Here is a 15472-nt window from a genome sequence, read left to right on the forward strand (position 1 = left end):
AAGTTTTGTGCTATTAAATCCCGGATAAGCCCCCACGGTATTCTGTGTAACTTAACGAGCAATAGAAAGTTCTTTGTATACACACAAACATTTTATAGAACTTTATATTTATACTTCATTCGTCAAAGGCTAAGCCCACCCTTTGCAAAAAAGTAATAAATGAACCCATAATTTGCAGGGAATATAAGGTGCACTTATTTTTTATGATTTGCAGCCTGAAAAGCATTGAAACTGCAAACAAAGGATCGTATGTGCAGGCTCCCCTTCTGCAGATGCTGAGATGCACCATGGAATGAACCTTCAGGGTGGCAGAAAGTGTCAATGGGCTATGTAACGGAAACGACCCCAGACTGCACTTGGGTACTTCCGTTAGAATACCGCTTCCCTGTCCTAACACCGACCACTGACACCACAGCAGACCATACAAGACTAGATGACACCAATCTTGAAGTAAGCCAGAGGCAGACTAACTTATTTGAACGCAGATACAAGATATATACACTCAGGGGACAATCCCCCCTCCCTGCATGACACAGGGCGGGGCAATCTACATTTAGTAACAAGAGACACACAGATATTCAAACTTCACACCAGCAGACAGTCCCATCAGGAGCAGGGGCGGACTGACAACTCATGGGGCCCCCAGGCAATAGGGGATCATGTCCTTGCCTAAACTCAAAAAAGCCTATGAAAAAGGTACCAGAGGCATTTAATGGGGCCCCCTACTGACCCCGGGCCCTCGGGCAATGTCCGAGTTTCCAAATGGTCAGTCCGTCCCTGATGAGGAGGGAGGGCTGCTGGAGACACCCCCCCCCCCACTAAGCTAATACACATAAACACATACATCCCATAATAGTTTGCTCCCAAGCCACACAAACAATAGAACAATGGGATGCAGCCACATAACACCAAATAATTCACAACCCCCACCCCACCTATCTCCTAGACATGTCTACACAATATTAGGACAGATCACCCTGTACCCCTAACAGGCACAGGGTGACTTACACATAAGAGGGATATGGGGAGCTGAGACAGGGGTCTCCCCACCTCTCCAAAGTGAGCTGAGTTCCATGGGCCCCCCACCCAAAGTCACTCTCGTCACAGGCTACAAGTATGGCGAACACTGCAATTGTGTGCCGTTGATAACTTTTCTTTTGCCGTGGTGGCAGATGGGATCTGCAGCTTATTAATACACAGATCAGAATGAATGACGCGACTGCGCAGGGGGAGCCATGCACAGCAGCACCAAATTTAAAAAGTGACAGGAGCCGATGGGAAGAAGAATCCTATCAGGGAGGGGGACAGCTTGGCGCTATGTTACACCCTAAATGTGCGCGTAACGTGCAGTATAGTACGAAAGGTGGAGTTAGCCTTTAACTAAACTCAGATATGTCGATTAGCCCTGAGGAAGTGAACACCGATCCCTGAAATGTGTAGGACCTCCTGGAACTTTCAGTCTTCCATCTGTATGAAGACTACCATAGTAAAGAACATTCTCTTGGTCACAGGCACCAACCCTCCAGATGGAGGGGTGCTCACATTCCTTCTATTTCACCTCACGTACATACATGTGGGGTGCTGACGTATCTCTACATTGTAATAGTATAGCTAAAGGCAAGACTTTTGTTTTTGTTAAGTGGAGAGGGATTAGAACCCCTGTCAGTTTTTATTGCTGTCTGTGTCCCCATTAGGGAGATTCCCCCTCTTTATTTGTCCTATTTATCCTTATCATTGAAAGTGAAAGAAAATCCCTCATTTTTGGTTGCCCCAGAAAAGTAATAGAAGGGAAATCTTCCAATGGGGACACTGGTTCTGGTGACCTGGAAGGGGGGGGGGGGCCCAAAGAGATCCCCTTAACTTGTAGGGATTTCCTCTCATTTCCTTTGGCTATGGGGCGGGAAGTGAAGATAAATCTCCCCAATGGGACACAGAAGAAAAAAATTGACAGGGCCTCTCTTTCTCTATCTAAGATGGAAAAGTTTTGCCTACAGTTCTACTTTAACCACTTCTAGCCAGGTGACGTACTGGTATGTCACCTGACTGAGTGGTTATACTGGGACGATGCCGGTAGCTGCCAGCATCATGCCGATGTAGGGCTTCTTGGGCTCTCCTTCCCACCAGAAGACACAAGTGTGCAGCCGGTGGTTCAGCCAGCTGACCATAGAGCTGATCGGAGACCAGAACGGCCCTGATCATCTCTATGGCTGGAGAAATCGAAAGCAGAAAGCATTTAGCCACTTCCGGTTTTGCTGGATGTAAACAGCGCCATTTTTAAATTGGGAAAGGATCTGATCACAACGATCTTGGTGTGATCAGGTGCTGTCAAGGGCAGAGCAGAGATTTCTCAGTAAAAAGTACCTGTCACTGCATATTGCTATCATAAGGGATGTTTACATTCCTTGTGATAACAATAAAAGTGATAAATAAAAAATTAAGAAAAACAGCGTAAAAAAAAAATAAAATAAAAAAAATTTAAAGCACCCCACCATCCTGTGCTTATATGAAAAGGTGTACGCAGCCGTCGGTACGCAAACAGTGATCGCACCATACAAATGAGGTATCACCACGAACATCAGATTGAGAGCACTGACTCTAGCACCACACCTCCTGTATAAATCTAAAGTGGCAACCTGCGAAGGCTTTTAAAGCCTTGCCTATGGATAACAAAATGTACAGTATGTAGTGTTTCGCTACTGCACGGGCGTGTGCAATTTTAAAGCATGATATGTTTGGTATCCATTTATTCGGCGCAACATCATCTTTTATATTTTACCAGACAATTAGGTAATCATTTGTGTTTGTTTAATAAAATTCATCAAACTGCATTTTTTCCAATAAAATTGTGTTTGAAAAACTGCTGTGCAAATATTGTGCGACATAAAAAAGATAAAAAATTGCAAAACCCGCCATTTTATTCTCTAGGGCCTCCACTTTAAAAAAATGTTTGGTGGTTTCAAGTAATTTTCTTAAAAAAAAAAAAAAAATATATATATATATACACATACACACACACAACAAGGTTAAAACAGGCCTGGTCTTGAAGTGGTTAGGCAATATATATGTATATAAAAATATTCTCTCTCTCTATCTATATATATATATATATATATATATATTTATATATATATATTTATTTATATTTATATATATATATATATTTATTTATATTTATATATATATTTTTATATATATTTATTTATATATATATATGTATATATATATATATATATATATATATATATTTATGTATGTATTTATATATATATTTATGTATGTATTTATATATATATATATATATATATATATATATGTATTTATATATATATATGTATTTATGTATTTATATATATATATATATATATATATATATATATATATATATATATATATATATATATATATATATATATATATATATATATATATATATATATATTTTGCTTTTTACATGTAAACAAAAAAGTTAAAAAAAAACAGGCCTGGTCTTGAAGTGGTTAGGCAAGCAGCCTAAAGATAAGACCTGATACAGAATGATTTACCCAAAAGCAGATGCAACTATATAACCCCAGGTTCACACCTAAGCCGTTTCCGCAGCGTTTGCAGAAACGCAGTACAGTCCATTTAACATGATTTCCTATGGGACATGGTCACACCTGTGCGTTTTTATCCGGTGCGTATTTTGGAAAGGGTCAGGGACTTTTTTTGAACACAAAAAGTTGCTGTTTTTGTCTCTATAGACTTCAAACACTGCAGAAAAGCATGTATTGCAGTTTTTGATGCGTTTTGAATCTGCCCAACAACATGAAAAAAAAAAAAAGCAAACACAAACAAAAAATCCAGAACCCCCCCCCCCGTAAAACGTGGCAAAAACGGAGGTGCAAAACACAACACAGAAACGGCTCAAACGTAGGTGTGATCCTAGCCTAAGACTGAACAGGCGGCTTCTCGGTAAAATAACCCCGAACTCCATATTAATCTATGAAACGTTCTGCCTAATAAACAACAATACAGTCGTCCCGGGTAAAGATCTTTTTCACGGAACAAATCGATGGGGTCTTTAGGAAATCGGTTCTTTGGACAGCGACGTTCACCTTCCGGCAGAGAGGTCAGCTGATTCCTGCGGACGTTCAATTCTCGCAGAGATTCCATCGATCCCATCTGTGGCGGCAGAGACTGAATCTCGTTACAGCTGATATCCTAGGAGAGACAACGCAGAAATGACATAAGAGGAGTCCCTCGTCTACAACAGACATTTATTATCTATAAAACATTCGCTTATTGATATACTGTATGCATGGCTTCTGCACACAGACATGAATACACTTCAATTAGATATCCTGCAAACTCTGTATATAATAGAGCAGGGGTGCTCAGCCTGTGGCCCTTGGAGCCCTCTGATGTGGCCCTCGACCTCCAATCAGGGAAGAGCACCTGTAATATATCCTGTGGGTGTGGTGAGCTTTCTGAAAGTGAACCACACCTGCAAGATATAATAGAAGTCAATGGCAAAGCGCAGGAAAACAGCAGATGCACTTTGCTGCACCCCCGGTGTGGGTAAACCACAGCGCATCAGTGTGAAAGCAGCCTTATGGGGAGCTCAGGACAGTTAGGGCTCATTTACATTTAGGGGGGGGTGATGAAACCCCATAGTAGAGACATGTTTTTACACCCCCCCTTAACCACTGCTGTAGCGTCAGGGGCCACACCCCATGCTCCAGGGGGCTCGTGCGGCTTCCCTATCATGGCAACCGATTCCTCCTGCATCTGCTGAAAGCCCTTTTCTCCTCAGAAGCTGCAGAAGGAAAAATGTTCGTAATCATTTTCAAAATTGAAAAAAAATGTAAATTCCGAACCATTTTATTTCAATGTGGCCAGTGACTGGTTACCAGATCACTAAAGTGGCCCTCGCTCTTCAAAAGGATGAATAATAGAGGATGCCTCCCCTTGCTCTCTTACCTCCATCTGTTTAAAGTCAAATTCCAAGTGGCGGTGGAAACCCAAATTTGACCTTTTAATGCCCGGCAATGCTAACGCACCTTATAGTGGTGTACAGCCCTCCTGTCAGAGCCTGGGTCCAAACCTGGGCCTTCTGCGGTGAGAGGCAAGGTTTCTTCTTGCTGAGCCACCTGGAATGCTGGACAGCTCCCTTGACAATTGTTTGGATGATCCTACCTTGACCTTGTTTATCTTGAACCCCTTGCTGCTCCCATGAACTTCCTGATAAAAGCCATGTCTCTGCATTTCCTCCTTGCCAGATTATTGTATCACCAGCCAATATCCCGCTTGTCTCTCCTGCTGCCGTCTATACCTTCGCTACCGACCTTTGGCTTGTTCCTGGACTACCATTCTGCCTCATCCTCATCTACCACCATTTGTGACCGACCCTTGGCTTGTTCCTGGACTACCATTCTGCCTCATCCTCATCTACCACCATTTGTGACCGACCCTTGGTTTTCCTGGACTACCATTCTGCCTCATCCTCATCTACTACCATTTGTGACCGACCCTTGGCTGGTTGACTAACCCCGCTTCTGCTTGATCCCTAACTTGTTCGATCTGCTATTCGATTCCAACTTGCTCATTCCCTGGTGGGGTGATCCTGAGATCTGTGACCTGGTACCAACACGCAGCCAAATCCATCTCCACCATTAGGAGCTCTGGTGAAAACTGGTTGGTGCTTAGACCCTGCACCTCAGGTGAGCCTGCGTCCTTTCCCAGGGTGACCTGCCTGTGTACCTATCCTGCTGGTTTCAGGTAAGCATTTCCACTGCTATACAGTTGTGACCAAAATTATTCAACCCCCACTGAAATTGAGTGTTTTGGCCAGTTTGACATTGCTTTTGATCATTCAGTCATCTTGCTTACATTTACATTAAAGAGGCACTTGTAGGTCAGACAAATATAACATAACAGTTATAATGAAATAACCACAAATGTCTTTTCTGTGCTCACAGCATTATCAGTTTTATTCAACCCCCAAGTGACATTCAATCTTAGTACTTAGTACAGCATCCTTTTACAGTTATAACAGCTTTTAAACGTGAAGCATAGCTTGACACAAGTGTCTTGCAGCGATCTACGGGTATCTTCGCCCATTCTTCATGGGCAAAGGCCTCCAGTTCAGTCACATTCTTAGGCTTGCGCACTGCAACTGCTTTCTTTAAGTCCCACCAGAGGTTCTCAATCGGATTTAAGTCTGGTGACTGCGATGGCCACTCCAAAATGTTCCAGCCTTTCCTCTGCAACCATGCTCTAGTGGACTTGGAGGTATGCTTGGGATCATTGTCCTGTTGAAAGGTCCAACGTCTCCCAAGCCTCAGGTGTGTGACGGACTGCATCACGTTTCCATCCAATATCTCCTGGTACTGAAGAGAATTCATGGTACCTTGCACACGCTGAAGCTTCCCTGTACCTGCAGAAGCAAAACAGCCCCAAAGCATGATTGACCCTCCACCATGCTTCACAGTAGGCAAGGTGTTCTTTTCATCATAGGCCTTGTTCTTCCTCCTCCAAACATAGCGTTGATCCATGGGCCCAAACAGTTCTAATTTTGTTTCATCAGTCCACAGAACACTATCCCACAACTTTTGTGGTTTGTCCACATGGCTTTTGGCATACTGCAGTCGACTCTTCTTATTCTTTGGAGACAGCAAGGGGGTACGCCTGGGAGTTCTGGCACGGAGGCCTTCATTACGCAGTGTGCGTCTTATTGTCTGGGCTGAAACTTCTGTACCCACATCTGACAAATCTTTTCTCAGTTCCTCAGCAGTCACACGGGGACTTCTCTCCACTCTACGCTTCAGGTAGCGCACAGCAGTCGAAGTCAGCATCTTCTTTCTGCCACGACCAGGTAGCGTTTCAACAGTGCCCTTTGCCTTGAATTTGCGAATGATGCTTCCTAAGGTGTCTCTTGGTATGTTTAACATCTTTGCAATCTTCTTATAGCCATTGCCCTTCCTGTGAAGAGAAATCACCTCTTCTCTTGTCTTCCTGGACCATTCTCTTGCCTTCACCATGTTTGTAACCACACCAGTAAATGTCTAGAAGGAGCTGAGTATCACAGTCATTTTAAAGCTGCCTAATTGGTGCTTATTATGCTTGATTGCTGCTCGGTGACATCCACAGGTGTTTTCAATACCTGATGGAAAGCACCTGTATGAACCTCTGTTCTTCAGAGTGGTAGTCTTTAAGGGGTTGAATAATTGTGGCAATGAAGAAACCACATAAGAACCATTTACTACTGTATTACATAAACAATTGATGTCATTTTAGTTGCATTTGGGTAGTTACAACGTCCTTGTAGGATTTGATTCTGAATACAATTCCAAATGTACACTATAGTCCCTAAACCCCTTTACAGCATTGGGGGTTGAATAATTTTGGTCACAACTGTAGCAACTGGTCTCTGAACCTGACCCAGACCGTGACACCTCCTGCCACACTTACCCCAAATTGGAGTCCATGGATAAGAGGCACTAGACAGTATTGTACAAGCTAAGTTTGGTTGACAAAGGAGGCGGAGCTTCTAAAAACGCGTTGCAGTCCGCCCTCCGTTCCATTCACAGCACCTGGTCACTTCTCCCTACTACCATCAGGAAGGCATTCAGAGACGCCGTTCATCCATTGTTGCGGGTCCCCTCCCGGCCCATGCATATTTAATCGGATCTGCTCCTTTGATGTCCCTGGCTCCGGTGTCTCATCTGCCGCACTCGCTGAGGGATTTTAAGATGTGAGTTTTCTTTGTAATAAAGTACTATTGTTCTTCTCTACACTGACATGGCGCCCTGCTTGTCGTTCTTTTGGATACCTCTGTGGGATCCCCGTCCTTGACGAGGAGCTGCCGGTCCGCTCGTGTATTCCAAAGCCTTTATGGTCCTTTTACCTGCACACTCATTGGACGGACATGCTGTTTGCTACATTCTGAACACACAGATTCCGCCTGGAAAGTTGCCCCCCATCCATCCATCTGTGGACTGGTTTTATTTCTTTTATTCCTGTTATTTTATTTAACTTTGTTCATATTTTGAGATATTTATTCTATAATTTATAATTATTATTTCCATCTTGTGTGTGAGCGCTGAAGGTTGTTCATTAGTTGATGATCATCTCTTACACAAGCCGACTAAAGTCTACAGTACTTACCTCTCCTTGCCGGCATGTTCTACCTGGCCTTACTGGCCGGCGGGGGATGACTCCTTAAGATCATCTTTCCGGTCTCCTTCCCTCAACCACTCCACTATTTAATAATTAAGAAATAAAAGGTGGGGAATTACTTGTTTTTGCTTTATCGTCTTCACTTTATATCTGCAATCCTTGCCCAGGTGAGGATGACATAATTGGTCCTAAGCATGCACAGACATGGCTTGGGTTTTTGCCAGTAACATGGGGTGTCTGAGCATGCAGAAGATCTGGCAAACTGCCTTCTGGAATGTGTGAGGTAGATATCAGAGGAGGCAGTTCAGGAGATTTGCATGTGCAGACACGCCATGGGGTCTCCACTATATTACTGGCTGTCAAGTCCTACCTTTCCTCAGGGCTTGTGCTGCTTTATGTTCTGGCATCCATCTTAGGTGTCTGCAAAGCATTGTGGGATCCTTTATGCTTTCAGCCCTCTGCGGCTCCTCCCCCAGGAGGTGGCGGCTTATCACATATAAGTCTGCTGTTTGTAGCTGTCCATTGCATTCGTGTCCTATCTGTTGCACAGCAGCAAGCTCCTGTTTAGTTTCTCATTGCTCTCCTGGATACCGACTCGGCTTTGGCAAGACTCCTTCCTGGCTTCTGACCCTGGCTCTGGCGACCATCCTTCCTGGCTTCTGACCCCGGCTCTGGCGACCATCCCTCCTGGCTTCTGACCCCGGCTCTGGTGACCATCCCTCCAGGCTTCTGACCCCGGCTCTGGCGATCATCCCTCCTGGCTTCTGACCCCGGCTCTGGCGACCATCCTTCCTGGCTTCTGACCCCGGCTCTGGCGACCATCCTTCCTGGCTTCTGACCCCGGCTCTGGCGACCATCCTTCCTGGCTTCTGACCCCGGCTCTGGCGACCATCCTTCCTGGCTTCTGACCCCGGCTCTGGCGACAATCCTTCCTGGCTTCTGACCCCGGCTCTGGCGACCATCCTTCCTGGCTTCTGACCCGGCTCTGGCGACCATCCCTCCTGGCTTCTGACCCCGGCTCTGGTGACCATCCCTCCAGGCTTCTGACCCCGGCTCTGGCGACCATCCCTCCAGGCTTCTGACCCCGGCTCTGGCGACCATCCCTCCTGGCTTCTGACCCCGGCTCTGGCGACCATCCTTCCTGGCTTCTGACCCCGGCTCTGGCGACCATCCTTCCTGGCTTCTGACCCCGGCTCTGGCGACCATCCTTCCTGGGTTCTGACCCCGGCTCTGGCGACCATCCTTCCTGGCTTCTGACCCCGGCTCTGGCGACCATCCTTCCTGGCTTCTGACCCCGGCTCTGGCGACAATCCTTCCTGGCTTCTGACCCCGGCTCTGGCGACCATCCTTCCTGGCTTCTGACCCGGCTCTGGCGATCACCCTTCCTGGGTTCTGATCCCGGCTTTGGGGATCATCCTTCCTGGCTTCTGACCCCGGCTCTGGCAACCATCCTTCCTGGCTACTGTTCTACCAAGTCACCCGCTGTTGCTGTTGGACTTGCATAGACTCTGTCTTGTATAATAAACCTACCTTTAATTGCACCTCCTTGTGTGTCTGGCTCCTCGCTCCCTGACACTGGCAAAGACCTAAGCCGTGTCTGCGCATGCACACATAGCAGCAAGAAGTGGGTGTAAAAGCTCCCACTGCTGCCAATGTACATCTTGGGCCACTGGCAGCGAAAGGGTTAAAGTGCTGGCTCCCACCAGCTTAAAAGGGGTTAATTAAGTTGAATTGCTTCAGTGAGGATGCTTTCCTTATACCAATACCCCAAATGAAGGAAGGGGTCCTGAGGGGAATCCAGATATGTAGAAGCCGCAAAAGAGTGCCATACCAATGGTGATAGAGTCCATGTTGGTATTTTATTGGGTAATCAAAAGGAGAAGACATTCAACATGGTGGTTCTGAGAGAAATTTGTCTATGTTAAAAGGAGTAAGGTCACCACACCAATGGTGACGGAGCCCACAGCCACAGAGATTTTTTTGGGATAATCAACTGGATAAGAGATCCAACACAGGGGGTCCCGAGTACAACCCAGGAATGTAGAAAGCAGTAAGGGATCACACCAATGGTGGTAGAGTCCAATATGTAACCAATATGAAAAAGATATCCAATGTGGTGGTCCTGAGGGAACTCCAGATCTGTAGAAAGCAGTAATGGGGGCACACCAATGGTGACAGAAGTCACTGTGGTATTTTATTGGATTATCAATAGGAAGATATATCAAACATGGGGGTCTTGAAGGAAATTTAGATATGTAAGAAGCTGAAGGGGAGCCACACCAATGAAGACAGAATCCACAGTGGATTTTTGTTACGGATAGTCAAGAGATGCAACATAGGGGTCCCGAGTACAATCCAGATATGTAGAAAGCAGTAAGGGAATCGCACCAATGTTGGTAGTCCAGTGTTTTTTATTGGATAAATGAATATGAGAAAGACATCGAATGTGACGGTCCTGAGGGTACTCCAGATCTGTAGAGTAATTAGCAGTTAGAGAGCAGTAAGGGAGGCACGCCAATGATGACAGACGCCACTGTGGTATTTTAATGAATCAATAGGTTAAGATCTCCAACATAAAGGTCCTGAAGGAAATCCAAATATTCAGAAAGCTGTAGGGGTTCCACACCAATGGAGATAGAATCAAGAGTGCTTTTTTTTACTGGGCAGCCAAACAGGACAAGATATCCAACATGGTGGTCCTGAGGGAAATCTAGATATGCAGAAAGCTGAGTGCCAAACCAGTGATGACAGAATCTATGGTGTTATTTTGGATAGGTAATATAAGATATCCAACACGGGGGTTTCCCACGGGAAATGCAGAACTGTAGAAAGAAGCAAGGGGGTAAAACACCAATGGTGTTCCTTATCGGATAATCAAAAGAATAAGATATCCAATGTAACGGTCCCGAAGGAAATCCAGATATGTAGAAAACTGCAGGGGTGTCACACCAAAGGTAACCGAATACAGTGTTTCCTTTTACTGGATAGTCAACAGGATAATATATCCAATATGGTGGTTCTGAGAGAAATCCAGATATGTAGAAAGTCGTAAGGGTACCAAACCAATGATAGAGTCCATGGTGTTTTTTTTAAATGGATAGGTAATAGGATAAGATATCCAACACAGGGGTCCTGAGGGAAAAGCAGAACTGTAAGAAGGTAACACCAATAATGTTTAATTGGATAATCAATAGAATAAGATATCCAATGTAATGGTCCTGAAGGAATTCCAGGTATGCAGAAAACTGAGGAGGTGCTACACCAATGGAGACCAAATCCACAGTGTTTTTTTATTGGATAGTCAACAGGATAAGATATCCAATATGGTGGAACAAAGAACCAGCAAACACAAATGCTCCTGCGCTTGGGGATGAACTCGATGCAGGCTACAACCACATAAGGAATGTCCTGGAACATGCACACCTTGCTGCCCTCAAATGGACCGGGGAAATCCAAATATACTGAATGAGGAAAGAAAAAACAGAGGGCGCACGGCCCTAGTGCATTACCATAAAAAATGTTTAATAAAAAATAAAGTATGTGTTGTACTCACAAATGACAATATAGTCAAGGCACATCATGAAGAACAGCTGGGTCAACACCGTGCTGAGTAACAGTCCGCAATAGGGAGTATAGACATCCAAAAGGCTGACGTGTTTCGAGGACTTGCCTCTTCCTCAGAGCCAACTGACCAAATGTCTGCTCAAGACATTTGGTCAGTTGGCTCTGAGGAAGAGGCAAGTTTCTTTCCTCATCCAATATGGTGGTCCTGTGGCAAATCCAGATATGTAGAAAAGTCATAAGGGTTACAAAAAAATGATGATTATGAATAAGTCCGTGGTGGTTTTTAAAATTGGATATTCAATGGGATAAGATATTCAGTCTTGAAGGAAATCCAGATATGTAAAAAGTGGTAGATGCCACACCATTGGTGATAGAGTCTATTGCGGTATTTTTATTTAACAGTCTTTAGGATAAGATATCTAGGTGGGGTCCTATCAGAAATCCAGATATGCAGAAATCAGTAAGGTGGGAACAAGGGTGATAAAAGACCACGGTGGTATTTTATTGGATAATTAGTAGGATAAGATATCCAATGTGGTGGTCCTGAGGGAAAGCCAGAGATGCAAAAGCAGTAAGGGAGGCGCACCAATGATGATCGAGTCTAAAGCACACGTAAACACAAGGCCCGCAGGCCGAATCTGGCCCACCAGACTATTTCATTTGGCTCTCGCACCTCTCCTGCAGCACCCCCCTCGTCTCCACCCCTACATCGGCAGTAGAGAGAAGGACAGGACTTCACCAGATCCTGCACTTCTCTATGCCATGAAGAGGTTCATCACTGCTCTGCCTCCCATCTAAGCAGTCAGCAGCAGAGAGGACAGGACTTCTCCTACAGATCCTGTGCCTTGCTGTGCAGCTACTGCACCTCCTCATCTGCACCTTCCCTGGTCTCAACATTCAGCAGACTCCAGTCTTCCTCTGAGGGAAACGTTGACATCTGATGTAAGAGGGAATGAGTTGCTCTTGACATCTACTCTTACAGATGCAACTGGCCCTTTGAGGGCAATCATAATGCAGATGCGGCCCATGAAATTTAGTTTGACACCTCTGGTCTAAAGTTTTTTTTTTTTTCCCCAACAGGATATTATATCCAATTGTAATGGTCCTGAGGGGAATCCAGACATGTAAAAAGCCATAGTGGCGCCACACCAATGGTGATAGGAAGGGGTCCTGAGGGGAATCCAGATCTGTAGAAAGCAGGAATGGCACCAGACCAATGATGACAGAGGTCACAGTGGCATTTTACTGGAGTATCAGTAAGATAAGATATCCAATGTGGGGGGTTTTGAGGGGAATCCAGATATGTCAAATGTGGTATTTTATTGGATTATGACTAGAATAAGCCTTCCAATATGAGGTCCTGGGGGAAATCCAAATATATAGAAAGCAGTAAAGGAGCCACACCAATGATTATAGAGTCTAAAGTGTTTAATCGGATAATCAATAGAATAAGTTATCCAATGTAATGGTCCTGAATGAAATCCAGAAGATATGTAGAAAATCATGGGGGTCCCACACCAAATGTGATAAGAAGAGGTCCTAAGGGAAATCCAGATGTCCAAAGTGGTATTTTATTGGATTATCAATAAGATACGACTCCAATGTAGGGGTCCTTAAGGAAATCCAGATCTACAGAAAGCAGAAATGGTGCCAGACCAATGATGACAGAGCCCACAATGGTATTTTATTGGATAATCAGTAGGATAGGAGATCCAATATGGGGGCCCTGAAGGAAATTCATATATGAAGAAAGCCGTAGGGGTGCCACAACAGTGGTGACTGGAAGGAGTCCTAAGGGAAATCCAGATCTCCAAAGTGGTATTTTATTGGATTATGAATAAGATACAACTCCAATGTGGGGGTCCAGAAGGAAATCCAGATCTGTAGAAAGCAGAAATGGTGCTAGACCAATGATGATAGAGACCACAGTGGCATTTTACTAGATAATCAATAGGATAGGAGATCCAACATGGGGGGCTTGAGGGAAATCCAGACATGAATAAAGCTGAAGGGGTGCCACAACAATGGTGATAGATTCCACAATGGTATTTTATTGGATAATCAATAAGATATCCAATGTGGGGGTCTTCAGGGGAATCCAGATATGTAGAAAGTGGTTATGCCACATCAATGGTGATCAATCAACAGGATAGGATATCCAAGAGGGGGGTCTTGAGGGAAATCCAGATATGAAAAAAGCAGTAAGGGAGTCTATAGTGATAGAATATAAAGAGTTTTTTTATACTGGATAATCAATAGAATAAGATATCCAACACGTTTCAGGTTCACACATTCCACCTTCATCAAGGCTTTAACTTCAGAAATGTCTGAAAATTGTTTATAAAGATCACATCAAATGTTGCCATCAACGAGGAATTCTTGTGCTGCATTACTCATTGGTACAAACATCTGAACTGGTATTTGATGTCCTCGTCAATTCCTGTGGGATGAACTGAAATCTCAATCTCCCCTCCCCCCCTGGACATGAAGTTACTGGCAGGATCACTAGATGGGGGAAAAAGAAAACAGAATAAAAATCGGCACCCAAGGACTGGCTAGCTGCAATATGTGACAATTGTTGGTTTAGATACTAGGGTTGCACCAATATATCGGTGGCTGAAATGTATTGGCAGAAAATAGGTATTTTGCCTATAGGAAAAAAGGTGCCAATAATGGCTGCTGAAAACACGCAATTTTGGAGCGATTTCACCAAGTTTAGAGTGCGTTTTGCATAGGTAATGGGACTCCAAAAAATGCATCAAAATGGTAACGTGCATGCCTTTTTGCCGCAATTCAATGCATTTCAGGCCTGGTTCATGCCAATGCAGTTTGTGTTTTGTCCATTTTGCAGTGCCAACTTGTTGCTGGGCAGATTAAAAATGCAAAAGCACATTAAAAAAAAATGCAACATGTGCATTTTTGCTGTATTTTCAATGTATTTCAGGCCTGGTTCACACCAATGCAATTTTTCATTTTGGTCTTTCTTGTGTTTTTTCGTGTGTTTTTGAGCCCATTTTTTAAATTTTTTTTTTAGGACAACTTGTTTCTGGGCAGATTAACCACTTCAAGTCTGGACACTTTCCCCCCCTTCCAGTCCGGACGCTTTCCCCCCCTTCCAGTCCGGACGCTTTCCCCCCCTTCCAGTCCGGACGCTTTCCCCCCCTTCCAGTCCGGACGCTTTCCCCCCCTTCCAGTCCGGACGCTTTCCCCCCCTTCCAGTCCGGACACTTTCACCCCCCTTCCAGTCCGGACACTTCCCCCCCCCCTTCCAGTCCGGACGCTTTCCCCCCCTTCCAGTCCGGACGCTTTCCCCCCCCTTCCAGTCCGGACGCTTTCCCCCCCCCCTTCCAGTCCGGACGCTTTCCCCCCCCTTCCAGTCCGGACGCTTTCCCCCCCCTTCCAGTCCGGACGCTTTCCCCCCCCCTTCCAGTCCGGACGCTTTCCCCCCCCTTCCAGTCCGGACGCTTTCCCCCCCCTTCCAGTCCGGACGCTTTCCCCCCCCTTCCAGTCCGGACGCTTTCCCCCCCCTTCCAGTCCGGACGCTTTCCCCCCCTTCCAGTCCGGACGCTTTCCCCCCCCTTCCAGTCCGGACGCTTCCCCCCCCCTTCCAGTCCGGATGCTTTCCCCCCCCTTCCAGTCCGGACGCTTTCCCCCCCTTCCAGTCCGGACACTTTCCCCCCCTTCCAGTCCGGACACTTCCCCCCCCTTCCAGTCCGGACACTTTCCCCCCCTTCCAGTCCGGACACTTTCA

At 45.3% G+C, this 15472-nt stretch overlaps 1 protein-coding gene across 1 annotated transcript in view; it reads right to left on the minus strand.

Moving 5' to 3' along the window:
- LOC149434796 (DISP complex protein LRCH3-like) overlaps nt 1–15472 on the minus strand; it is an 86043-nt gene that overhangs the window by 20776 nt on the left and 49795 nt on the right. The window contains 1 exon segment of the mRNA XM_089663353.1: nt 4095–4200. Coding sequence (XP_089519479.1) covers nt 4095–4200 — 106 coding nt within the window.

Source organism: Staurois parvus, unplaced genomic scaffold (genome assembly GCF_062004578.1).
Source record: "Staurois parvus isolate SC_StPar_1 unplaced genomic scaffold, SC_StPar_1.0 ptg001672l, whole genome shotgun sequence".
Lineage (NCBI taxonomy): Eukaryota > Metazoa > Chordata > Amphibia > Anura > Ranidae > Staurois > Staurois parvus.